General features: G+C 41.9%; 1 protein-coding gene across 8 annotated transcripts in view; it reads right to left on the bottom strand.

Annotated features, from left to right (window-relative positions):
* baz2ba (bromodomain adjacent to zinc finger domain, 2Ba) overlaps nucleotides 1-15326 on the bottom strand; it is a 603362-nt gene that overhangs the window by 52543 nt on the left and 535493 nt on the right. For all 8 annotated transcript variants that reach the window (XM_072474620.1, XM_072474664.1, XM_072474673.1 and 5 more), the window contains one exon: nucleotides 4818-5070. In XM_072474620.1, the coding sequence (XP_072330721.1) occupies nucleotides 4818-5070 (253 nt within the window). The remainder of the gene's footprint in view (nucleotides 1-4817; nucleotides 5071-15326) is intronic.

Below are 15326 nucleotides of genomic sequence, written 5' to 3'. Positions count from 1 at the left end.
GTAGCCAGTCAGGAATAAAAGTGACCCAGAGAATGATATATGATGAATGAGTTATAACTTTTGGCAGGGTACCAGACTCAGGCTTGAATGATGTGCTGCCTGTGGGTGCAAACCAGTTATATGTTGGGGAGTGGAATGCTTTTCAACTGACAAAGATGTTAGGTTGGTGATCATGGGCATGCACAACAATGTAAGTGCACCATTCACCCTGAAGAAACCATCACATTTGCAAAATATGCTACATGCATTCCATGCTGGTGGGGAGGGTGGCTGGGTACTTTTCACAACCTCTGGATGCCTCAAAGCACTTAGTCATTAAGTACATTGAAGGGGGTGCAATGAAGGTTCATTAGATTGATTCCTAGGATGAGGACTTGTTCTATTTGGAGAGTACAATGAGCCCAATACTAATTGCAATTTAGAAGAATTTGAGGTGACTTTATTAGAACATAGGTTTCCGAGAGGGCTTGTCAGAATATATGCTAAGAAGCAGTTATCCCTGGCTGGACCAAGATAAGAATCTTTCCACCCATGAGGGTAGTGTAATTCCGTAATTCTCTAACTCAGTTGGCTGTGGATACTCAGTCATTGAGTATATTCAAAGCTGAAATTGAAATTTGAACTCAAAGGGAATCAAGGGATACTGTGATCGGAAAGTTGAGGTCAAAAATCAGTTATGATCTTATTGAATGGCAGAGTTAGCTAAATAGGACATATGACATACTCCTATTATTTTCATATTATTATGAAACAGATAAGAGATTTTACATGTATTTGAAAAGGAAAATAACTAAAGTGAGCATCCTTTGGAGAGTGGGTTGGGGAAGTTATAATGCGGAATAAAGAAATGGCGGGAGCAGATGTTTTGTGTCTGTTTTAACAGAAGACGACAAATAACATCCCAGAAATACTGGTAAATCAAGAGGTGTAAGGCAGGGAGGAAACAAAAACAATTATAATCACCAAGGAAAGATACTGAGAAAACTATTAGAATTAAAGGTGGGCAAGTCGCCAGGCCATGATGGACTTCAAACAAGAGTCCTAAAATAAGTTACTGTGGAGATAGGAGGTCCATGGGGTTGTGATTTGTCCTCAGTTCTGGGAAGGTCCCATTAGATTGGAAAATAGCAAATGGAATTCCTCTATTCAAGAAAGGAGGGGGGCAGAAAGCAGGTAACCCCTGGCCAGTTAGCCTAACATCATTCATAAAGACAAAAGTGGGAATATATTATTAAGGAGGTTATAGCAGGGCATTTCGGACATCTTAATACAAGTAGTCAGAGTCAACATGGTTTTGTGAGAGGGAAAAATGGGATTGGGGATAGAGTACTAGATTGGATTGAGTATTGGCCGACTGACAAAAGAGGGTCAGGAAAAATGGGTCCTTATCTGGCTGGCGAACTGTAACTAACGGGGTGCCGCAGGGGTCAGTCCTTGGACCTCGACTGTTTACAATTTCCTAAATGATCTGCAAGCAAAATTTGCAGAATGATGCTAAAATAGGTGGGAAAGCAGGCAGCGAAAAGGAGATAAAGATTTTACAGCTGGATAGATAGGCTAGGAGATTGGGCCAAATTTTGGCAGATGGAATTTAATGTTGATAAGTACGAGATTTTCCATTTTGGCCGAAAAAATAGAAAGGCAAATTCTCTAAATGGAAAGCAGATGCAAGATGCATCTGGGCAGAGGGATCTGGGTTCATGAATCACAGAAAATCAGTATGCAGGTACAGCATGCAATTCCACATCTGGAGTTTTGAGTCCAGTTTGGTCTCCTTATTGGAGGAAGGATGTGGTGGCATTGGAGGCAGTTCACAGGGGGTTCAGCAGATTGATTTCGGGGATGAAGAGTTGACATGTGACTGGTGAAAGGGATATGGGCAACAGGTGGAGTGGTAGATTTGAGACCAGGACGAGATTGGCCATGATCTGATTGAATGGCGAAGCAGACTCGAAGGGCTGAATTACCTACATCTGCTCCGATTTCCTATGTTCCTATGCCTAATTTCAGAGTTCATTAAGTAAAATATAACCTGAATAAAGGGAAACCTGTACATGTGGTGTACTTGGATTTCCAAACGATTTCCATCAAAGGATACTACATAAAGAAAGAGATCATGGTGTAGGGGTAACATATCATCATGGATAGAAGATCAGTTGGCTAACAGGAATCAGAGAGTAGGGATAAATGGGTCATTTTTGGGCAGCAAGCTGTAACCAGTGGAGCACCACTGCAGCTTTAATGATTTACAATCTATATCACTTGGATGAAGGGACAGAACGTATGGCTGGTAAATTTGTTGATGACACAAAAATAAGTAGGAAAATAATTTGTGATAACACGTCTATAAAGGTTTTTTTAATGAGTAGGCAAAAAGAAATGTGGGAAAATGTTAACTTGTCCACTTTGGCAGAGAGAATCATAAAATAGAAAAATAAATGGAAACAAATTGCGAAAGTCTGTGGTACCAAAGGCTATGGATGTCCTGGTACATGAACCACATACAGTTAGTATGCAGGTACAGTCAAGTGATTAGGAAAGTAAATGGAATATTATCATTTATTGCAAGGGGAATAAAATATAAAAGTAGGGAAGCTTTGCGACAAGTATAGGGTGTTACTGAGACCACATATGGAGTTCTGCAGAGTTTTGATCTCCTTATTTAAGAAAGGACACAATAGCATTAGAAGCAGTTCAGAGAAGGTTCACTTAACTGATTCCTGGGATGAAAGGGCTATTTTATGAGGAAAGTGTGGACCCATATCCATAGGAGTTTAGAAGAATGAATGGTGAACTCATTGAAACATACAAAATCCTGAGTGGGATTTTTTGCCCCTTTCAGACGGTAAGATCTTCTGGCCCTGTCGAGGTTGACCCAACATGGCGAGATCCCCCGCGGCAGAGCTGGCAAGTCACATAAATAGCCACTGACTTCAGCCAGGGAGGAGGTTGGAAAATCCTGGTCCTGAAGGAAATTGACAAGATGAGAGGAACTTTTCCCTTGAGGCTCGAGGTCGGGAACACAGTTGAAAAATGAGGGGTTTCCCACTTAAGACGGAGATAAAGAGAAAATCTTTCTCTCAGCAGGTCATTGGATTATAGGATTCTCTTCCCCAGAGGGCAGTGGAGGGAGGGTCACTGAATATTTTAAAGACTGAGTTAGATATATTTTTGATGGACAAGGGAGTCAAAATGTTTAGTGGGTGGACAGGAAAGTGGAGTTGAGACCACAATTAGATCAACCATGATTTTATGAAATAAAGGCTGATTGGAGGGGCTAAATGGCCTATTCCTGCTCTGAATTTGTATGCATGTTCATGTGTATTTGCTTGAACAGAACATCTTTTCAGTTTATGAACATGTTTTTAAAGTTTGAAAAAAATATTATAATTGTGCAGCCATTTCATAGATTACTGTTTGCTTTTTAAGGCATTCAAACTTGCACATTCCCAAACAAAATATTTGAATGATGTGCTTTACAAAGAACAAAGAAAATTACAGCACAGGAACAGGCCCTTCGGCCCTCCCAGCCTGCGCTGATCCAGATCCTTTATCTAAACCTGTCACCTATTTTCCAAGGATCAACTTCCCTCTGTTCATATATCTGTCTAGATGCATCTTAAATGATGCTATCGTGCCCGCCTCTACCACCTCCGCTGGCAAAGCGTTCCAGGCATCCACCACCCTCTGCGTAAAAAACTTTCCATGCACATCTCCCTTAAACTTTCCCCCTCTCACCTTGAAATCGTGACCCCCTTGCAATTGACTGCAGAACTCCATATGTGGGATTTTTTGCCCCTTTCAGACAGTAAGATCTTCTGGCCCTGTCGAGGTTGACCCAACATGGCGAGGAACCTTTCCCCACTCTTGGAAAAAGCTTGGTGCTATCCACCCTGTCCATACCTCTCATGATTTTGTAGACCTCAATCAGGTCCCCCCTCAACCTCCGTCTTTCCAATGAAAACAATCCTAATCTACTCAACCTTTCTTCATAGCTAGCACCCTCCATACCAGGCAACATCCTGGTGAACCTCCTCTACACCCTCTCTAAAGCATCCACATCCTTCTGGTAATGTGGCGATCAGAACTGCACGCAGTATCCCAAATGTGGCCTGACCAAAGTCCCATACAACTGTAACATGACCTACTCTTGTACTCAATACCCCGTCCGATGAAGGCAAGCATGCTGTATGCCTTCTTGGCCACTCTATCGACCTGCGTTGCCACCTTCAGGGTATAATGGACCTGAACGCCCAGATCTCTCTGTACATCAATTTTCCCCAGGACTCTTCCATTGACTGTATAGTCCGCTCTTAAATTGGATCTTCCAAAATGCATCACCTCACATTTGCCTGGATTGAACTCCATCTGCCATTTCTCTGCCCAACTCTCCAATCTATCTATATTTTGCTGTATTCTCTGACAGTCCCCCTCGCTATCTGCAACTCCACCAATCTTAGTATCATAAGAAATACTGATTTTTGTTTGAACCCAAAAACCTAGTTTATGTAGTGTACAACTTATTTTCTTCCTCAGAATGAAGTCAGTTTTCAAATAATCATAGAAAGGTCCAACAATTAGCCTTTCTCAGCATTCATTATTTCCAAATCTCCATACAACAGTCTCTGAAGAGATCTGGAAACATGAACATAAATCACAATTCTGCTATTCTACTGACACCATAATCTATAAACTTAATAGCATAATAGACCAAAAATAATTTTGCTGTGGTTACGGCTAGCTGCAATTTGTATCATAATCTTGGCACCATTATTCCATGTTTGAATATAGCACAACTCCAGAGTTTTTCCACTTACCTTCTGGAATGGGCCTTGGACTAGGATAATCCACTGGTTTTGCTACTTCAGCTATCGAAGAAGGTGCACTATTTTGCAGTTTTCCATTTTGTGGTGCTGGTGATTCATTTGTAGGAATGCTAGGTAACAGGAAAGGATTAGCATTTCCTTCAGATAATCCAAGGCCAGGTGAGGTAAAGGCAATACTTGGATTGAGTACTCCAGTTGGCCATCCACAGAATGGAAGTCCTATTAGAGGTAACCCTGGTTTCATCTGGAACAAAAGGTTTAAAATTACATTATTTGCATCTGTTACAAATGAAGATTGTGTTGACAGGAAACCTTTATGACTTCTATGTTGGAAAAGCATCCTGGATGCTTCATCAGAAGTTGGTTAACATAATGTGAGCTGCTCACTACATGTCCTTATGAAAATTTACTAACCAAGCCGTGTAAGAATATTACATTGCCCAGCTAGTGCAGTAGTATGGGAGAGAAAATGAATGTGTGGGTATTGCTACGCATGTCCAATAGGCAAGTTAAAGACTGCCGCTGTTAGGGCTCCAGAAGCAGGTCACTGAGCTGCAGAGTGTGCCCTGATCTCTTTAAACAAATGAAGTAGAGTAAATTTATAAAAACAATAAATAAATGCAATAATTATTCTTAAAACAACTGTAAAAGCTTATGCCAATAATAGGGTTTACAAAGTTTATTTTATCTTTAACATAAGTAGAGATTCTCTGCAAGAAAATGAGTTACATTAATTTATTAGATCGTCGTAAATGGGCAATCGACATTTTCAACTCGCATTCAAGGCCGATGATGTGCTTGGGGGAAGGGCAGGAAAACATCGGGAAGTCACATCAGGATGGTTTCTCAAAGCATTCTCCCTTCCAAGGAAGTTTCTCAAGGTGTTCTGGGTAACTGGCTGATAAACAGAGGCGAACAACCAATTGCATATTTAGGGCACTGTTTAGGGGTGATTTGGAGGTTTCACTCTGTTTTTGTCAGTGGTGAAGTAGCCCCTGCCGTTTGTAGAGACCAACAGCTTAATTGAGGAGGCCATTGTAATTGGAGGCTCCATGCCCCAAAGAGGGGTCCTCAGCCATGAAAGTCAGCTCCCCTCCACCTCGCGACCTCTCTGACTTACTTTCAATTTAACGCTCCTCAGATGCCTCCATGTTGATGCGCCCTTTGTCTCCCATCTGCCTCCACAATGTCCTCCTCTCCTGCTAGCCCGCTGCTTGGACCGATAGCAGAATGCACACTCAACTTCCTTAGTAGGATGGTGAGCATGTCAGCAGACAATAAAGAGGCCATCTCCAGAAAAATAGCTCCTCCAGTCTGGGTCCCTACAAGTTCAGACTTGGAACCCCCAATATCAGGTCCCACGCCCGAGGGAAAAATCCTACCCTCAGCGTTCTACGTTTCTGGTCCCTAGGTCATAATTGATAATTCTCTGACAAAACCTCACAAGACAGGTTCTTTGTACTTCAGTGTTGCACCTATTATTAATTAAAGTAACTCCTGCCACCGCATAGCTGGAAATTCTTTGACTAGGGGCTTGCACAAGTTAGGTCTGTATCAGTTGGAGTTTAGAAGATTGAGAGATCACCTTATTGGGATTTGTGGATGGATACTAAAAGGATGTTTCCCCTTGTGGGAGAGAATAGAACTGGGGGACACAGTTTAAAAATAAGGTAACACCAGTTTAAGGCAGAGACAAGAAGAAATGTTTTCTGCCAGAGCCTTTGGAACTCTTTTCCCCAAAGAGGATGGTCAATGAATACTTTTAAGGAAAAAGTACATAGATTCTCGACTAACAAGGGAGTCAAAGGCTTTTGGAGATAGGTGGAATTGAGGCCACAATCAGATCAGCTGTAGATTTTGATGGGCCGAATGGTCTCCTTCTGCACTGTAGGAAATCTATGGATACTGGAAACAAAAGGAGGAAATTCTGAAAACACTCAACCACCATTTGTGGGGGAAGAAAACAGCTTATGTTTCTGAAGCTGCTATTTGTCATAACTGATAAAGGGTTGTATCTGAAACATTTATTTTTTGCAGATCAATAACCTTTATTATTGTCACAAGTAGGCTTACATTAACACTGCAATGAAACCACTGTGAAAAGCCCCTAGACACCACACTCTGGCGCCTGTTCAGGTACATGGAGGGAGAATTCAGAATGTCCAATTCACCTAACAAGTACATCTTTCGGGACTTGTGGGAGGAAACCTGAGCACCCGGAGGAAACCCACGGAGACACGGGGAGAACGTGCAGACTCCGCACAGACAGTGACCCAAGCCGGGAATCAAACCTGGGACCCTGGCGCGGTGAAACAACAATGCTAACCACTGTGCTACCATGATGTTGATCAATCTGCCAAATATTTCCACCATTTTCAAGGATTTTGTTGAGCTCCCAGCTGTTCTGAAACAATTGGTCAGCTTTTATGAGATTGACAGGACTCACAAAACATAAATAGGTTCCTACATCATATATTGATCAATCATCAAGTAATCTACTGGAGAGACTACTTACGCTCTACAAAATTAGAAAAGTCAACAACAAGAATTAGCTCACCAAAACCATTTCATAATTGTAGTCGACCAAATATTGAAATGTTTTCTCTCTGAGCTATTTAGTTTTTTTTCAAAAACCTTTCTGCATACTTTATCTGTAATTGAAATCTTTTAAAATGTAGCAACAATAAAATCTTAATGTACCATTAAGATCAAATCAGTTAGGGAAGCACAGTGGCACAGTCGTTAGCACTGCTGCCTCACTGCACCGAGATCCCTGGTTCGATCCCGGCTCTGGGTCACTGTCCGTGCAGAGTTTGCACATTCTCCCAGTGTTTGCATGGGTTTCACCCCCACAACCCAAAGATGTGCAGGGTAGGTGAATTGGCCACGCTAAATTGCTCCTTAATTGGAAAAAATTAATTGGGTACTCTAACTTTAAAAAAAAGTTCAAATCAGTTCCCTTATGTTACGTAAAAAAGCTTATGTATACTTTACTAAATATGCTTTAGTTGTTTGATGGTAAACAACCTGAGCACTGCTGAATAAAAAAGAGAAATGTTGATGCTTTTCATCTTGCATTCATCACATAAAATTGCAAGAATACGGATATTAAGGACAAACAACAATTTATACTGCATGAGTAGAAAGTGCTGATTGGGTGCCAAGTAGTTTCTGATTGGTAGAAGCATTGTCATGGAGAATGCATCCGGTGAAGAAGTCTCAAAAGGAAGTCCTAAGCGAGGGATAAAAGGCAGGGGACAGAAATAGGTCGTCAAGTTAAAAGAAAGGGAGGGCAGCAGGGTGGCGCAGTGGTTAGCAGAGGTCCCAGGTTCGATCCCGGCTCTGGGTTACTGTCCGTGTGGAGTTTGCACATTCTCACCGTGTTTGCGTGGGTTTCGCCCCCACAACCCAAAAGATGTGCAGGGGAGGTGGATTGGCCACGCTAAATTGCCCTTTCATTATTAAAAATTAATTGGGTACTCTAAATTTATTTTATAAAGTTTAAAGAAAGGGGCTCTAAATTAAAGAACGAGGTGCAGGGAGCAGACATTAAGTGAGCACGTGAGAACAAAGCTGGTTGGTGACTCCGTGCTGGGGGCCATTGGGCAAAAGCACCCACTTGGAGCAATGATGTTCTACTTGGCATGGCCGAAGATCTGAAATTTAGCTTGGAAGGTGAAGCTTGAGTGTACTCAGAAATCCAGAGGAAAAGAATCTTGAAAGATGAGATTGAAACCTGACTATTGAAGCCTTCTGTGCGGGAGCGACTTTGGGACATAATTTCAAGGTGAGATCTTCAATGGTGAAATTTGGAAACGCTCATGAGAAAGCTGAAGCTTCAATGAGATTGATTGGCTCACACTGATGGATGTCAGGGTCGATTGCTGAGAAATCCATGGAATTGAGTTTGGTGGCATCTGTCATTTACTACACAGTGTGGTAATAGTTCACCTGTTAATTCATGTGTACCTCAACCTCGATGTATAATATAGATTTTGTAATTGTTCTGCCTTTCTGAACTTGTATTTGTAAAATTTATTTTTGTTTGTTCCAAAGCCAAGAAACTTTGTGGCTTTATTCACTTAGTGACCATCTTTAATCTCAAACTTTATCTACTTTAAACCAAATATTATTGGTACTTAACAGGAGCTCTCTCTTCCACCCCCCCCCCCCCCCCCCCCCCGCTGCCAAAACACAACCAGAAGTCTGGTCAAGCATCATAACAGAAGGCATATGGATTGTTTATTGCAAAGGGAATGTAATATAAAAGGAGGATTTCTTTGCTACTGTTGCTAAGCTTGCAGGGAACATAAAGACTGACATTAAGCGTTTCTATAAGTAGGTGAAGAGTAAGAGACTGGTGAAGATGAATGTAGGTCCCCTATAGACAGAAACTGGGCAATGTATAATTGGGGACAAAGAAATGGCTGAGCAACTGAATACATATTTTTGTTCTGTCTTCACACAAGAGGACACAAATCAGACACCAGAAATGTTGGAAAATGCAAGAGGGAAGAGTTGAAGGAGATCAATATTAGTAGAGAAATGGTACTGGGGAAATTGATGTGATTGAAGGCTGATAAATCACCAGGGCCTGATAATCTACATCCCAGAGCACTGAAGGAAGTAGCTCTAGAAATAGTGGATGCATTGGTGGTCACCTTCCAGGATTCTGTCGACTCTGGAGCAAACCCTGCAAATTGGAAGGTAGCTAATGTCACTCCAATATTCAAAAAGGGAGGTAGAGAGAAAACAGGGAATCACAGACTAGTAAGCTTAACATTGGTAGTTGGGAAAATTCTGGAATCCATTATTTTATAGCGGAGCATTTAGAAAACAATGGCAGGATCAGACAGAGTCAGCATGGATTTATGAAGGGGAAATCATGCTTGACAAATCTATTGGAATTCTTTGAAGATGTAACTTGTAAAGTTGGCAAGGGGGTGCCAGTCGATGTGGTATATTTGGACTTTCAGAAAGCATGTGACAAAGTCCCGCATAAAAGATTATCGTGTAAGATTAAAGCTCATGAGATTGGGGGAAGTGTATTGAGATGGATAGAAAACTGGTTGGTAGAAAGGAAACAAAGAGTAAGAATTAACGGGTCCTTTTCAAATTGGCAGGCAATAATTAGTGGGGTGCCACAGGGATCGGTGCTGGGACCCCAGCTATTCACAGTATATATTAATGATTTGAACGAGGGAACAAAATGTAACATCTCAATGTTTACAGATGATACCAAGTTGGGTGGATGGGTGAACTGTGACGAGAATGCAGAGATCCTTCAACATGATCTGGACAGGTTGGGTGAGTGGGCAAATCAATGGCAGAGGCAGTATAATATTGATAAATGTGAGGTTATTCACTTTGGAAGCAAAAACAAGGTGGCAGATTACTACCTGAATGGCTGTAAATTGGGAGAGGATGTGTGGAGTGAGACCTGGGAATCCTTGTGCACCAGTTGCAGTGCATGCAGGTGCATCAGGTGGTAAAGAATGCAAATGATAAGTTGGCTTTCATTGCGAGAGGTTTCAAGTAATAATAATATTTATTATTGTCACAAGTAGGCTTACATTAACACCACAATCAAGAGGGAATCAAACACTGTGCTTGCGTGTTGCCAGGAGCAGGGATGTGTTGTCGCAATTATACAGGGCCTTGGAGAGGCCACACCTAGAATAGTGTGCACAGTTTTGGTCTCCTTTTCTGAGGAAGGATGTTCTTGCTCGAGGGAGTGCAGCAAATGTTTACCACGCTGATCCCAGGGATGGCGGGACTGACGTATGAGGAGAGATTGATTAGGTTAGGATTGTTTTCACTGGAGTTCAGACGAATGAGGGGGGAACTCATAGAGACTTATAAAATTCTAACAGGACTAGATAGGGTGGATGCAGGGAGGGTGGATGCAGGGAGGATGTTTCCAATGGTGGGTATCCAGGGGTCACAGTGTGGGAATTCAGGGTAGGCCATTTAGGACAGCGATGAGGAGATATTTCTTCACCCAAAGAGTGGTGAATCTGTGGAATTCATTACCACAGGAAGTAGTTGAGGCTAAGACATTAAATACATTCAAGAGGCTGCTAGATATGGCACTTGTGGCAAATGGGATTGAGGGTTATCGGGAGAAAGCAGGATTAGGCTATTGAGTTGGATTATCAGCCATGATCGCGATGAATGGCGAATCAGGCTCGAAGGACCGAATGGCTTCCCCCTGCTCCTATCTTCTAAGTTTCTATGTATAGAATATTGGTGAGACCACATCTGAAGTGTACAGTTTTAGTCTCTTTATTTAAGAAAGGATATAATTGGTTTGCAAACAGTTTAGAGAAGATTCACTCAGCTGATTCTCAGGATGAAGCTTTTGTCTTGTGAGGATTAGATAAGTTGGGCTTATATCCAGTGGAGTCTATAATAATGATGTGACCTTATTGAAACATACAAGATCCTGAGGGAACTTGGCAGGGTGGATGCTGAAAGATTGGTTTTCCTTGTGCGAGGGATAGTTTTAAAAATTAGGATCTCCCTTTTGGAAGGGCCCTCCTGTTGATTTCCTTAGTTCCTATTTTGTTTTGTCTTTATCGTTTTTAGTCCATGGACTGTAACTGGAGATATACCTTTAAGTCGAGCAGAAGAAGTAAGGAACTCAAAATGTCAACATTCTACACGGTGTTAAAAGGTTTGCATTGTGGGCAGAAGAACCCAGACTTTATGGCACCCAAGAGATTGGACGAGTTTGTTTCAATTGGTTAGCTGGTGGCCAATGGACTGGCCAGGGAAAATATTCTGCCCAGCATCCTACAGCCTGTCAGGTGGGTTTTTTCCAAACAGAACCTAGGAGAAACCAATGGACCCTCAAGGTGGGAGCAGCTTTCTCTCTCTGCTCAGCTACTCACAAAGCTTCTAGGCCCTGAAAGAAGCTGTTTATCTCTCTCTCTCTTGAATTCCTATTTCTGTGAGTCTACATTGAAAACCATTAACAAGCTGAAAGAAAAGAGAATAGGCTGGATTCTCCGCCTCCCCGACGCCAAAATCGCGTTCGGTGACGGGGCAGAGAATCTGTTTTGCCACCAAAATACAGAGCGGCGGCAGATTTTGAATTCTCCGGCCCCTGAAAATCAGCGTACTCGAGGAGTATGCTGCGCCGAGTATCCACTGCCTCAGACCATTTGCCTGAGGCTCACCCTGCGATGCTCCGTTGCCGACCGGCCGAATTCCCGATGGCGTGGGTTACGTGTGCTCACACCATCCTCACGTGGCGACTGCAGACTCAGTCCGGCGCCGCCACAGTCGGGGGAGGGCTGATCAGCAGGCAGGGGGGGCTTCATTCAGGGCTGGGGGCAATGTGTGCGAGCGGTCCTGGGAGCGCGAACGGTCAGAGGGGGGCACTACTTTGGCGGTCCAGGTCCACGGGCTGAGTCTGCCATCTGGCACGGCGCGGCCACTGCACGCATGCGCAGCCTTTGAACCGGGAGTGCTGGGGGTCGCATTGGCAGCTAGAGCGGCGAGTTCTACACTGGCTCTCTGCTAGCCCCCAGCAAAACAGGGAATCGGTGCCTTTTTACGCCAAAAGACCAGCACTTTCACGCCAGCATGGGGTCTTAGTCTCCAAAACAGAGAATCCAGCCCAACATCCATCTGGAAGCCTAGGCTGAAGAAGAAACGAATTGGAAGACGCCCATCTGAAACAAAGACTGATCCTTCTACTTTCATCATTATTTTATCAAAGGGAAGGGGGGTTAGAGATTAAATAATAATTAAACAGTTGTACTTGTTCCCAATTGAATTACAATAAGTGTTAATAATAGTTAATAGTGTATAAATTTACAAACCTGGTGACTGTAGTTATTTGGTAGCCAAAGACCTCGGATATTTAAAAATACAAGTTAATTTCAAACGTGTTGTGACACCGGGTCAAGTGGGGCTGGAATTGACCATGCATTGTCCCAGGGTGTCAGAACACATTTAAGATAGAGATGAGTTGATTTTTTTTTTCTCAGAGTCATTATTCTGTGGAATTCTCCTCCTTCCTTATCTTATGCCACTATTAGCACCTTCTTTAGTCTTTAACACTATCATTAACACTCCCCGTCTTGCGCCTACAACACCGTTGTCAATTTTCTCCCAGCCCCCACCTATCTTCTATTTTGCTCCACCCCCTCTTTAACAGCATAACATCCATCACATTTATCCTTCTCTTCAGCTCTGAAGATTCTTCACAGATGCTGCCAGATCTACCAGGGTATCCAGCATTTTCTGTTTTTATTTCAGATTTCAAGCATCTGCAGTATTGGAAGATTATGTAATCCAGAGTTTTCCAATGTGTTAGCCATTAGCCATTTAGTTAGAAATACATATATTTTGATTAATACATAAAAGCTGAACAAAAGACAATGCCATTGATCATGTAATCATAATATTTATAACAACATAATGTGTGTGCTTTAACCTTTTAACATGCGTATATTTGTTTGTAAAATAGTGAGAAAAAAAGCATAGTATGCAAGTGACTCTTGATTGTTGAGTGTTTTACTTCCTTGTTACTGAATATTCAGGAAGTACATTTACCAGTTTCATGCGAGTATTCAGAAGGTATTTTCTATTGAAATTAATGCATTTGGCTAAAATGGTGTCACTGTAGACACAGTTGTGAATAGCCAGAAGTTTATTTTGAACAAAACTGGTATAGTTGTAGTTCATCTGTGTTAAAGTTGGATTCTGGTAATTTCAATTCCCTGATATCGAGTGTAAGCCTGATTGAATGCTCCAATCATTCAAGGAGAAAAGCAGCTTGGAGATGGAGCAGTTCTGTAAGGAAAGAAAGGTAGTGTGTGGATTTTTTTTTAGAAGGGCTGATAAAAACAATTTTGAAAGGAAAGGGGAGCAATGCATATGAAAGTGAAATAACGGACGATGTCAACCAGCATATGGGTCAGATAAGGAAGTTGGACAGTTAGCTGTTCAGTGGGAATAGGGCCAAGGGAGCAGCAAGTGGTTTTTGTGGATGAAATTAGGTTGAAAAGGGAATACAAGGAACAGTGGAGAGAAACTAGAGAGAAGCTGTAATCTGGTTCTTAATCTGGGCTCCACAACAGATAGAAGCCATGGGAAGAATCAACAACATTCACTGCATGATTTAAAATGAAATGACAGTATCAACTGGACCCAAAGTAGACTTGATCAGACTAATCTGTCCAAAATGGACATCAGCCCCTTTTATGCAAAGGGAAAAAACAAAATATCAATGCAAGTAACATTTGTGCTATGCAAGTACCAAGCAAAGACCATCTTCAACAGGAAAAAATTTAACTATCACCCCCTGACATTGTGGCATTGCCATCGCGGAACTCGCTACCATCAACATCCTAGGTCAGCCACATAAATACCGTGGCTACAAGAGCAGGTCAAAGGCTGGGTATTATGCAGTGAGAAACTCACCTCACGACTACCTAGTCCACCACCTACCAAGCACAGGGTAGAAGCATGATGGAATGCTCTCCACTTGTCTGGATGAGTGTAGCTCCAACAACACTCAAAAAGCTTGACACCACCCAGGACAAAAGAACCAGCTTGATTAGCACCCCATACGCCATCATAAATACAAGATGCACTCTAGCAACACACCAAAGCTCCTTTGATCGCACCTTCCAAAGCCAGAAATAAAAGAACAGCACATGCATGGGAACACCGCCACCTGCAAGATCCCATCTAAGCCAAACACCATCCTGCCTTTGAACTAATCAACATTCCTTCATTGTCATTGAGTCAAAACATGGAACTCCCTCCCCAACAGCACTGTGGGTGTATCTACACAACATGAACTACAGCAGTTCAACAAGACACATCACCACCACCTGCTCAAAGGCAATTGGGGATATGAAATAAATACTGCCCTGGCCAGTGATGCCAACATCTTGTGAAAAAATAAAAAAGCGAACAGTTTTGGAAATTGAAAATGTTGTGGCCAAAAAGATTAGAAAATTAAAAAGTATACTTGATCAAAATGACTATAAAATGGTACAAATGTCATAGTATCATAAAATGTTCATCTATCTCCATTTTCTTCCTCCCCGTCCCATCAAATGGCATTTACAAATGAAGGCTGAAGGAGCATAAGAACATAAGAAGCAAAATGAAGGCACATGGCTCCTTGAATTATCCGCTATTCAATAAGATAATGGCAGAACTTATCTTGGAAAATTTCTCTGGACTCTCAAAAATGTATTACAAACTTTAACTGTCACTTGCTTTCTGATCAAGATGCGTGTTTCTTTGAATTAATGTTAGGTATGAATAAAAAGAATGAATTTTTAAGACCTGCATCTTGTGATTTGCTGACATGATATATGAAATTAAAATTTCATGCTATCTCTGCGCAGCTACTGAATATTAACTAAAAAATAAAACATTCCCATTGGCCTTATAAAGCAGTATATTGGAGAACGAGAATTATTATCGAAATAGTGAGTCGCACATAATGGTCAAGAAATCAAGAGAAAAACA

The sequence above is a fragment of the Scyliorhinus torazame genome, chromosome 2 (assembly GCF_047496885.1).
Source record: "Scyliorhinus torazame isolate Kashiwa2021f chromosome 2, sScyTor2.1, whole genome shotgun sequence".
Taxonomy (NCBI): Eukaryota; Metazoa; Chordata; class Chondrichthyes; order Carcharhiniformes; family Scyliorhinidae; genus Scyliorhinus; species Scyliorhinus torazame.
This window is presented reverse-complemented; position numbering and strand designations above follow the sequence as displayed.